The sequence below is a fragment of the Nelumbo lutea genome, chromosome 3 (assembly GCF_056320005.1).
Source record: "Nelumbo lutea isolate HS-2025 chromosome 3, American lotus-T2T, whole genome shotgun sequence".
NCBI lineage: Eukaryota > Viridiplantae > Streptophyta > Magnoliopsida > Proteales > Nelumbonaceae > Nelumbo > Nelumbo lutea.
This window is the reverse complement of record NC_142686.1, coordinates 101,883,365-101,896,036: the sequence shown is the minus strand read 5'-3', so window position 1 is coordinate 101,896,036 and position 12,672 is coordinate 101,883,365. Positions and strand designations below refer to the sequence as shown.

General features: G+C 43.6%; 1 protein-coding gene across 1 annotated transcript; it reads left to right on the top strand.

Annotated features, from left to right (window-relative positions):
• Positions 1 to 4,388: 4,388 nt before the first annotated feature.
• Positions 4,389 to 7,514, top strand: LOC148867227 (calmodulin-binding receptor kinase CaMRLK-like). Its single transcript, XM_088979294.1, has 2 exons — positions 4,389 to 6,264; positions 6,433 to 7,514. The coding sequence occupies exons 1-2, from the start codon at positions 4,854 to 4,856 to the stop codon at positions 7,056 to 7,058; spliced, it is 2,037 nt and encodes a 678-aa protein (XP_088835420.1). The 5' UTR covers positions 4,389 to 4,853; the 3' UTR covers positions 7,059 to 7,514.
• The last annotated feature ends 5,158 nt before the right edge of the window (positions 7,515 to 12,672 follow it).

Genomic DNA, 12,672 nt, shown 5'->3' with positions numbered 1-12,672 from the left:
TGATCCAAGCAAGCCGTATGAGCTACACACAGATGCTTCTGATTTTGCCATTGGTGGGGTCTTGATGCAAGAAGGACATCCCATCGCCTTTGAAATCCGCAAATTGAATGATATAGAGAGGAGGCACACTGTGCAAGAGAAGGAGATGACAGCCATCGTCCACTGCCTCCGCACATGGCGACACTACCTGCTTGGCTCCAAGTTCGTGGTCAAGACTAACAACATAGCTACTAGTTATTTTCAATCACAGAAGAAGCTGAGCCCTAAGCAAGCTCGATGGCAAGATTTCTTAGCGGAGTTTGACATGACTCTAGAGTACAAGCCAGAGCCGATGAATAGGGTTGCTGATGCACTTAGCAGGAAGGCCGAGCTTGCAGCACTATCCACAGGTGATGGTTCCTCTCAAAGCCAGATCAGACTGGACATCATTAAGAGCATCAAGGAAGGACTCCAAAAGGACCCCATTGCTTAGAGCCTATTGACAGCGACTCATGAAGGGAAGACTAGGCGGTTTTGGGTTGAAGAAGGCCTTCTTTTGACAAAGGGAAGGTGGATATTTGTACCGAGAGTTGAAGACTTGAGGAAGACTCTCCTACGTGAATGTCATGACAGCTTATGGGCAGGACACCTTGGGTGGCAGCGTACCTTGGCACTTCTACAACATGCCTACTATTGGCCTCATATGGAGCAAGATGTTCGAGAATACACAAGGACATGCATGATTTGCCAACAAGACAAGCCCGAGCGTGCCAAGCCTCTCGGACTCCTACAACCTCTTCCAACTCCCTCAAACCTTAGGAGAGTGTTTCCATGGACTTCATCAGCAGTCTTCCTAAAGTGGGAGACTATGCATCCATCATTGTTGTCGTTGATAGATTTTCCAAATATGCCACTTTCACCCCAGCACCAAGGCACTTTTCAGCTGAAGACACGACATACCTTTTCTTCAAGCATGTGGTGAAATATTGGGGAGTCCCACAGAACATTGTTAGTGATCGAGATCCCTGATTCACTAGTGCTTTCTGGACAGAACTATTCAAGCTTCTTGGCTCGAACTTGAACTTCTCCAGCAGCAGCCATCCAGAGTTAGATGGGTAGACAGAGAGAATGAACTCCCTCCTTGAAGAGTACCTACGCCATTTTGTATCAGCTACACAAAAGAATTGTGTTCGATTGCTGGACTTGCACAATTCTCCATCAACACACAAAAGAGCTCCTCCACCAATCAAAGTCCTTTTGAAGTCATCACCGGCCAACTACCAAGATGTTCGCACATCATCGTCAACGACCATCAAGGAAGAAGCCCTCAAACCTTCACTTTCACCAGGGAATGGAAAGAATGCCTTGACATCACTCGAGCCTCCCTAGAGAAAGCCTCCAGAAGAATGAAGAAATGGGCCGATTTGGGTAGACGACCCGAGAACTTCCAAGTAGGTGACCTAGCCTTAGTAAAACTCCATACCCATTGCCTTAGGTTCTTTTGAAGAGTACACCCCGGACTTGTGAGAAAATATAAGGGACCCTGCAAAATAATAGCCAAAGTAGGAGCTTCAGCCTACAGACTCAAATTACCCCCTGGCTAAAAGTACACCCTGCCTTTCATGTAAGCCAACTTAAACCTTACCATGCCGACAGCCAAGATACCTCCCGAAACCAAAGTCAACGCCCACACCTATCCTACCAACCACCCAAGAACCGATCCCTCGACTCCATCCTCAACCATAGGTTGTCCCAATCCTCCCAAACATCAGAATGGGAGTACTTGGTGAAGTGGAAGGGACCTGCAGAAGAAGACACCTGGGAGCTAGTAGAAGACCTCATTCCGTTCGCAGAGAAGCTGGACGAGTACCTGAGTGTTTTGGGTTGGGTCCTTGTACTCTTTTTGTAAGGAGGGTATGCCAATGGCAATTATGTAAATAGTAGTATGCATGTACAGTATTTTGATGTATTATTTTGTCACTCCCTCAAAAGCTTAATGTACTCTTGGAGGGGAGGTAGGTAGTCGAGTGAGCTCATAAGCGTGTAAAGGTTAAGCACGAGATCCCCTCGGCACTGTACTATGTGCTTGTGCTTACCACTGATTAATGCAATACAAGTTGCCTTTTGTCTAATTTGTGTGCACTCCTGTTTCCTTTTGTGTGTTGTTGCTTGCATTTGTAGGCTTTCTCGACCCCAATCGAGCGCCGCACGGGGCCCATCGACTAGCCCCATGACAAAAGGGCATGTGTTTGTCGTAGAGATGTCTTAGTAAGCAGGAATCTTTTTTTTTCTTTTTAATTTTTCTTTTTTTCCGTTCTTTTTCTTTTTGGGGGATTGGATGCCAGAGAAATCAAAAAGGTTCAATTCTATACCCTTTTTTTAAGTCAAAAGCATATTGTCAAGTCTTGATAACAAGTCATCTTTCTTGGGTTTTTTAAGTAAACTGTAAAAGAATAAAATTTTAACCATTGAAACCGCTTCAATAAACTTCTCAAAAAAAAAAAAAGAAAGAAGAAGTGGTCCAATCCATGATAGAATGTATTGAATAGTCTCTGTAAATGGTTGAAGACGTCTCCTAGTTACAGGTAGAAAGGTCGGTGATCAATACAATAACACTCTAAGGCTGCATTTGAAAACGATGCAAATAAGTATGAATGCAAATATGTAGAGTTTAAAATGATTTATATAAATTGTAAAGTTGGGTTAGTTTTGCATTGACAAGTTTACCTTGTTACCAAAAAGACTTTTAACTATAATGGATGCAAAAATGAATTTCAACAAAACATATGCTTTTTTTTTTATCAAAAGTCCGCTTAAATACAAATTTACTTCTTTTTTATTAATATACTTTTACATCTTATTATCAATGTAAATATGCATTGGTCTTTCATTTGTCAATACATAAATATTATGTTGCCAAATATAGGCAAAAGTGAGCTAAAATACAAATTTACCCTGAACCGAGATTTATATATTCCATTTGCATCGCTTCCAAACGCAGCCTGAAGTTTGGAAGTTTTACACACCCTTTTATGATCTTTTAAATTATATTAATATTTAATAAAAACATATTCAAAGACCACACTTAATCACTTAGGCTCAGTTTCAAAAAAATACAAATACAAATATATATATATATAATACGAATACATACAAAATAATACAAAATGTAAGGTTTAACACTACATATTTGTATTTATACTCCTTCCAAACTGAACCTTAGTTTTAGATTTAAACTGTTGCTTAACATGCTAGAGCTTGATTTGGTGTTTGAAAAATTTTCCAAAAATTATCAACAATTTCATTTTTGATTTCGTTGCCATATTTGCATCCAAAATTTCACTAAAATCCGAAGCCACCTAAAGGGCATTGACCATGGGTGACAAACAGATTAGATCAAATCAGATATACGACCAAAATTTCATTTCATGAATATTCGGATTTGAACCAAATCTTATCTACTGGATTTATCTCAAATTCAGATTGCAATTGAATAAATAGCCTAAAATTTATCAAAATATCATGTACTATAAAAAGAACTAAAAACAGTTTTGATATTAAAAATTATGAACAAAACGAAATTAAAATAACTTATATAACACATTAGTAAAATTACAACATTCGAACAAATTTTACTCAAATATGGATCAAATAATCCATATTCGATCTAATTATAAAGCGGATGAATTCAAAATTCCAAATCCCGCTGAACCAAATCGACGTACAATCGTCCAACACGTGGACAATGCGACATAGCCTAGCCTCTGCTTGGAGCAGCCGACAAGATCAGAGTGAGTCAAACCAATTCGGATAGAATCGTAAATGCTGGGAGCCCGCCCGAAATTATGGTCTGATTGATTCGGATCGCGCCTTTATTCCACGATGTCCACGACCCCACGTCCAAATTCATTCCTTGTCCCCATGCCGACCTGGGTCCCACATCAAAAGATCTTCCCTTTCATCATACGGCAACTCTTTGGCATCCTCTACAGTCGACATCCCACAGATGTTGACTCCTCACTCTCCTGCTCTGCTCTCCTATCTTTTCTCTCACTACTCCCCGGTCAGATGACTCAGATACCTTTAATTACAAGCTTCCACGCTCCATCCAGTGATCAGACCGTTTGTTTGTGGTCCTCTGTCCCCACCTCGAGCAAACTTTCAACTCCCCCCAACTCCAACGTCCAACTCAACGACCCAACCACCACTTACTGTTCCGGTGTTCCCTTTCCCTAATCTAATTCCTTCTACCGACCATCTTGCTAAAGAACCCACCTTTAGATTCCAAATCAACGGTACATCATGATTGGTGAATTGGGTGTACGTCAACACCAGTTAACGTACTTCGTTTTGGTGAACTGTTAACGTACTTCACTCTAACTTATTGGAGTGGATCGACGACATCCCTTGGGCATCATCTTTGGACTGAATTTAAGGGTTAGCTGCGCAAATTCCAAAATTTATCGTGGGCATTTACATCATCTTGTGGAAAAAAGAGAAAAAAAAAAAAAAAAAGCGTGGAGGAACTGGTGCGCAATCCTTGCATAATCAACCGGTGTTAAATGAATGCGAGAGTCAGAGTCCTGAGTCCAGAGTCAGAAAGACTGTTGAACACCGTTCCCAATCTGAATTATTCAATTATGCCGCCGTTACCTACTCCGTTATCTTTGGCCGTCAACTCCGACAATGGTCAATTACTGTTGTATAAAAATATTTAAGGAATATATGCAACAACCAACAAGCACAGCTCTTGCAGGAAGAGCAAAAGCTTCGCGCCTTCGTCTACTCGACTCTCTCTCTCTCCCTACGCAAGCAAATCCATGGCTTTTGAAACTTGAAACGATACTGAGAAATCAAACGAGTAAGATTCTGTAATGGAACTCTTCTGCAAGGTTGTGCTCGTTCTATCTCTTCTTGTAGTTTTCGCGGAATCTAGTTGCAATACTACTGACAGGGAGTTGATCTCGAAAGCCTTTCGCTCCGTAACCGGATTTGACGTCTCGCTGTTGGAATCTGGAGATGGGGACTGCTTGAATCCTTCAATTAAGGAAATAAGGCTTCCCTCGAGAAATCTGAATGGATCTGTTTTATGGAATTTTCTTCGGAATCTGACGCAGTTGCAATATATTGATCTCTCCGACAATTCACTGAAAGGGTCTGTTCCATCTGGGTTTTGGTCTATGCCGAGCCTTATTGAAGTCAATCTCGCGTTGAATCGACTTGGAGGCAGTATTGGTTTCGAGCCCATGCCGAGAAACGCTTCAGGTTCCTCTTTGTCGTCGATTCAGAAGTTCAATCTCTCGCACAACAGGTTCACCAAAGTGCATCTGTCGGGATTCTTGAACCTGGAAGTGCTCAACCTGTCGCATAACGATCTCAGAGTTTTGCCTTCTGGGTTGGAGAAGCTCGCGAAGCTCGTGTCCCTCGACCTCTCAAGTTGCAATATTTCAGGGAGCGCCAAGCCTATCACCAACCTTCGCTCGTTACAGTACCTGGACGTCTCTAACAACGCCATGAACGGTAACTTCCCATATGATTTTCCTCCGCTTCTCAGTCTCAAGTTCTTGAACGTGTCTGTAAATAACCTCACCGGGCAGGTCGGTTCAGACAAATTGAAAAAATTCGGTAACTCTTCGTTCATTCAAGCCGGTAACCTCAATATTTTGGAAACCCCGAAAGTCCCTTTTAGAACACAGTCGACACACCTCAGTTCCAGAGGTTCACCTCCGAAACAACCCGAAAAACACAAACCCAACACCGAACACATCAAAAACAAGAAATCCAATTCAAAAACTAGAGCTCTGTCTCTGAGTTTAGCCATTGGAGGTTCATTCGTCGTCCTCTCCATGGCTGTTTCCATAGCTTGCGTGTACCGGAAGAAACAGACAGCCAGGAGGAAGAAGTGGGCGATCTCGAAACCGATCCAGTTGCCGTTTAAGATCGACAAATCGGGACCGTTTTCGTTCGAGACCGAGTCAGGGACGTGGGTGGCGGACATTAAAGAGCCGTCCTCGGCACCGGTAGTGATGTTCGAGAAACCTTTGATGAGTCTTACGTTCACGGATCTGATTGCTTCCACGTCACACTTCGGGAAGGAATCTCAGCTGGCCGAAGGGAGAAGTGGGCCCGTATATACAGCGGTGCTGCCAGGTGACATCCACGTGGCAATCAAGGTCTTGGAGAAAGCTCGAGATGTGGGACACGACGATGCCGTTGCCATGTTCGAAAATCTATCTCGGCTTAAACACCCAAACCTCTTGCCTCTCGCTGGCTACTGCATTGCAGGTACTGTACTATAGTCCTTAATTATTATTTGGTGTCCCACGGCCTATCTTATTAAATGATTTCACGGGTTCCAACACTACGGAAATCGTAATCCACGGTGCTTGTTTGTTGTGACGTAATCTGCATTATGGATCTCAAACCATGTTATCGTGGTTGTGGCTGTGGCAGGCAAAGAGAAGCTGGTGATGCACGAATTCATGGCGAACGGCGATCTGCACCGTTGGCTCCACGAGCTTCCGACGGGGATCACCAACGTGGAAGACTGGAGCATGGACACGTGGGAGCATCAGAACGATGGAGGAACTGGGTCCGACGTGGCCCTTCCAGAGAAGCTGGGCTGGATTACGCGCCACCGGATCGCAGTAGGAATCGCTCGGGGCCTCGCCTACCTGCACCACGCTAGCTCGAAGCCGGTGGTCCACGGTCACCTGGTGCTGTCCAACATTCTCCTCGCAGACGACTTCGAACCGCGAATCGCCGATTTCGGTTTCCGATGGGACGAAGAGAACGGGAGCACCGAAGCGGACGTATACAGCTTCGGGGTCGTGTTGATAGAGCTGCTGACGGGGAAGCCCGGGACGGAGGAGACGGTGAGTTGGGTTCGAGGGTTGGTGAAGGAGAGACAAGGGCTGAAGGCGTTGGACCCGAGGTTGAGAATCGGGAATGACTCAGTGACTGAGATGGTGGAGAGTCTCCGAGTTGGATATTTGTGTACGGCCGAGTCGGGCAAGAAAAGACCCACGATGCAACAGGTCGTCGGTCTGCTTAAGGACATACATCCGACGGCGCATTAAAGTTGAGTTGACTCGTCGTGGTTATTGTTTCGGCGTAGCAAAGCTCCAACCAACCCCAGCCATCTCTCACTCCATCTCTTCGTTGTCTTTTTTATTTATTTTATTAATTTCGTTATGAAAATGTTTTTTGTAATATAAAAATACTCAAAAAAAAAAATGAAGGAGAGCGTGAAGCAGATGAAGCGTGGAGATGGAAAGTTAGGGTGTTGTACGTCTTTCTGGACCTGCAGTGCAGAGAATCCCACTAATTACTTGTCTCTTCTGAGAGCGGGAGCATCTGATTCGGGTCCATTCTTCTTTTTTCCTCTCTTTTCTATTTTTCTTTTTCATGGATCGTTTGCTTTTATTTTTTTTTTATGAAAAAAAGCATAAAAAAGAAGAAAGTAAATGATGTATCAGGAGCATCGAGTATGATGGCCCCTGAGAACATACAGAAAAAGCGTTTACCGGCTGCCACTGCGTCATGGTTTCTTCTCTTGCATCTGTTTTTCTATGAAATGCTAATTTGTATCGATGGTAGACTGAGAACTGACAATCAACGTGGATTGATCAACTGTTTGATGGGTCCTACCAAGAATCTAGATCCTAATCGACTGGTATCAGGTATTATGTGGGGCCATGAGGCTTTTTTTTCACTGGGATACGTGGTTGACATGGGGATGAGACACTGGTTGGAGCTTACTGGTCTAGCTCAATTTCTGCTGGTCAAAACTCAAAACGCAGAGTTGCAGAGCTATTGGTTTTTGTACTCACAAGTCAGGACTCAGGAGAAGCCCTGAGACGAAAGAAGTTGGATATGGAGATGATTTTTGTCTTATTGTGTGTTTGATGGATTTCATTTCGCAAATCCAAACTCGGAGAGACAGCTCATCTGGGAGTCCCAGTCTCAGAGCCAGAGCAGTGGGTTTGCGTGGAAACGTGACATTGGAAAAATGTTCGTTGGGCAAGGCATGCACGTGGAGTGAACTAAACAGAGAGAAAGCGGGGCAAAATGAGAGTTCCATTGAGGAATTGCCCATCACACGGAATTCGGATTTGCTCCTCACAGAATAATTTTCACAGCCAAACCGGATTTCCTTCTTACTACTCTCTACCCGCCTTGAAAACTCAGCCACACATCTCGTACCGATTTTATAGTGTCATCCCACCATGTATGATTGAGATGTGTTGTGAGACTGATACGAGGAACGCTTTGTGAAGAGAGTAAATTCGGACTCAATGTACTATAGTTAGGTGTTGGTAGAGAAAGTGAGTAACAAATCTGGATTGCTTTATAGTACATCAATGATCAATCCTACCATGTATTGAAAATTATCTCCACGAATGATAACATATAATTTTTTTAGTATGGGATTTGCTCTTCACAGTGACCTTACAATGTCATCCCACCATGCATCTCCATTAATAACAATACAAAATATAGGAGATATTCCTGATGCGCGATTAGAACGTGTTGTGAGATTGATGTGAGGAATACATCAGACTCAACTAGGATTTGCTGTGAAGTTGGTGTAAGTAGCAGATTAGGTCAAACCAATAACTACCACGCATTAATAGCAGGCGAATGGCCAGGTAACCACCTAATTAGGTGACTTAACAGTTAACACGACCATGAGTGGTACACCTAGATCAGTCATAAGAGCCTTTATTCCCACAACCAGGGCCCCTTTATAAAGAGATGCACTTTCCCCAAAGGCATTGTGGTCTTCAGGTCATCTTCCAATTATCTCTTCGTCAAACCACACTAACCCCTTGGTTTTGGTTCTTGTTTTAATGTCAAAGAAAAGAGAATGAAAAAAAGAAGACAAGGAAAGAGTGACAGAGAGGCACGTCATTGCACCTGTTACTTTTAAAAAGATTCCTTCGGATAGAGGGAATTTGGTTTGGAGGGAGAGGATGAAATGATTCTGGCCAAGAGTTAATGGTGTTTGATAAAATTGATGGTGGATCAGTTAATAGGATTTGAGATTTCTGACTTGTCACAGAGACCCGGGATCAAATTCTATGAAGAAAAAAAAAAAAGTCAAGTGGTCTTGATAAAATTGAAAATTGAAATCAAACCATGGTTTTCAGAATTGGACTGGACCGGATGGTTAGATCGGAAAAACCGGAAATTAGTCAAGTGATCGGTTCTGTTTTTTCCAAAAACCGGATTTTCCCCTAAAACTGTTGATTTTGGTCAGCGAACTGCTGAATCGGGCGGTTAACTGTTTGAACCGCTTAAACGGTTTTGACTGTTTTTTATTTTTTAAAATTTTTGTCAAAACGGGCTAAGCATTCGGTTTAAATGGTCAGACCATTTGACCCGGTAATTGAACCCATAACCGGTTCGATTTTAAAAACCATGAATCAAACCGCCTTTTGATAAAACTAAAAGAAGATTTTGTTTTTTTTTTTCATTTTTCAGACGTATGGTTCAAATTAATATCAACACAAACGAAACCTACATAACATGTCATAAAGTTTTGGTATTCTTAGACGTATTAAAAGATAGATTCCTAAGCTAAAGTATATTGAGAAGAATGGGAATGAACATTGATCTGAACTGCTTATTTTGTGGAGAGGAGGAAGACACAGACCACATCTCTGTTAGGTGCCCAATTGCAAAGGAAGTGTGGCTTACCATGGATCAGATGAATGAGGATAGGGGTCTGTTGGAACGGTGGAAATATAGGCATGATATTGGAGTATCTCAATTAAATAGAATCGATCTAGATAAAAAAAAAAAAGAAAAATTAATTTGTGGATCAAATAGAAAACACCAAGATAAGATGAAACCAATATATACTTTGATGCTTGTAGAAGGAATGATGGGAATTGAGAGATGTTGCAAGTTGTTCGATAAATTCAGCAGAAGCTATGAAGTAATAGGGATGGAAAAATTTACGGATCAGGTAAATGTAGAAATTTTATCTGCGGTAGCAACATGGGTAAATCGAAACATCCCAAGGCCACATAAGAGATTAACAAATTTCAAGTCACTCCAGGGACCACCTGCAAAACATCCACGTCAGTATATTTTAAGAAATACCCAAATTGCCCCTTGTAACGCCACCTCCAACTTTAATGAGAAATTCCCAAAATATCATGGTTTTCAAAACCGGATCGGACCCGACGGTCAAACTGTTCAAACCAGTAACCGGACCCCTGATCGGTTCGACCTGTTCATTTTTAAAAACCAAGCAAAATACACTTACGAAACTTCAATTGCTCTCTCCTCCTTCCCTCTTTCCCCTGTACACTCTTCCTCATTGAACGAAATAGATCGTCCACAGCTTTGAGTTTGGCTTCTATCAGGGCAAGTCGGTGCTCGCACCCTTCGAGCAGCCCCTTGAAACCTTGCATTGGGAAAATCTTCCATGAAATAAATCAGATAACTATGGAGATATTCTCAACACAAGGCTGTAAAGGCTGTTGGAATGGGCTTTGCCCTGATTGAAGTCGGACTCACTAAGAAGTTAGATTGCAATCATTTCATCTCAGGACCCTAAGTTGGACAAGTAGTTTAGAAGTGTGAACCGTCCATTGAGGTACTTTAAATGTTTGTGGATTGGTCTTGTTTTTTGTTCAATTAGATTTTGATGAGGGCGGATTTGGCCTTCCAATGACATCGTGACACATGGCATCTCGGAACAACTAGGTGACACCCGGAACCACTTAGGCAACAACTTAGCCAAGATGATGGTGTCCCGAACTGGTGACCTGGCACAGGTGCCGAGCTGGTGGCCTGGCACAGGCGCTGACTTGGCGACTTGGCAATGACGCCGACCTGGCAACAAGCCTTTATGCCGAACTAGCGATCACAAACACAACTCAGGTTGGCTAAAAGCACCTTGTCCAGGACTGACCTGCAACACCTCATCATTGGCCGAAGTGACCTTGGCGCAAGGAGCAACCTCCCTCGAGAACGTGTCGGCATGACTGAGGTCCAGGTGGTGACCTGCGATACGTGCTCGCTGACAAATTCGATACGCATATCCCAACACTCCCACGATCCTTGGAAGTTGGCCCACGTATTGAACATTCCCTAGGGTGGTCAACGTGCATGGCAGTTGCCTCCGAGAATTTCGAACCACTTAGACTACCTCGCGAAAATCTCTGATACAGTGCATAAAGCCCACGCCAAACAATGCCTATATAAAGGTACCAACCCCAATGACATGGGGGGGGGGGGGGGGCAAATAAGCATATTCTAGCTCTCATACTTTATGATTTTTTAGCTCGTAGTCTACTATGAAAGTATTGACTTAAGCATCGAAGCGACCTCGCCAGGTTAGCCACCCTGGGTCCTCTAACATTGATTCCTTGAAGGTCTCTAAAGAATTACGAAGCTCAACAATCAATCCAGCTCGCCACCAGTCAGCTCAACACCTAGCCTACCCCCAGCTCGACACCTAATCCACTCCCAACTCGGCCTGGTCAGCTCGGCATCTAGGTCCTCACACTTCAGCCTCTGAGTCATCGGCAACTTGGAAAGAGACCAAATGATGAGGTACTTAGCACAAAAAATTGATTCATCAATTGGCGCTGTTTGCGGGAAACGCTACAAAAAGCTAAGTTCTCATCTTCTGAAAGGCTAAGCCCTCTTCTTCCAGAAAGCTAAGTTCTCACCTTTTAGAAACTAAAGCTCTCACTTTCAAATTTCCATTTTTTATGAACTTAAACACTAAGCAGGAAGTGGCCAACAGACTAAGCAGCTCTGCCGACTTTATTTCAACTCGGATAAAGCCTCATTAATCCTCTTCGTGAGGTACCCTTTACAAGATGAGCTCTTCGTGGCTTCCGTGGGATTTGGCAGCCAACAGATTGCATGGATGCCGCTGCCAGTCGAGCCTTCGAGGGCTCCCACGCGAGCTGGTGACCTAAAGTCAGTAGTGTTGCCCCCATAGGTCGATCTCCTTATAGCTTTTTGTAGGAATGGGTGACCGGCATCACTAACAAGGCTGATGCAGTGCAACCATAACACCAAAGTGCCGAACTAATAAAACACCTGGGCACCACATAAGACTCAATTGCCTCTTCAGCATGGGCAAAACCAAGGGTAAGGAGAGTGGACTGTGAGTCGCTCCCAGAGCCTAAAGGCTAAAGTGCAGAACTGATAAAAGACCTCAACACCACATAAGATCCAGTGGCCTCTTCGACATGGGCAAAATCAAGGGTAAGGAGAGTGGACTGCGAGTCGCTCCCAAAGCCTAAGGGCCTAAGGTACTGAGCTGACAAAAGACTTTGGCACCACGTGAGACCCAGTCGCCTCTTTTGCGTGGACAAAACATAAAACAGTTCGCATTCAGCACGATAAAACAAAGACTAGTTCAATCTCAGCACCATGATGGATGCAAACTTGATTTCTTCATAGCCGACCTCCACCTCGGTTGTAGGCTCCACATCAAACTCACTGGCTGGGACAAGTTCGAAGGACGCTATGTCGAAGTCTACCTAGGTGGAAAGACTTGATAGACTAGTCACACAGAACCCCCTCTTAAGAACGACATGAGGAGCTTCACTCTTGAGGTACTTAGCCGGATAGCAAAACCTCTTGATGGTCACAATCCCCAATAAGGTAGATGTCCTCGGGGTACTTGCTCCACCTCTCCTCTTGTAGATGAATTCGCTC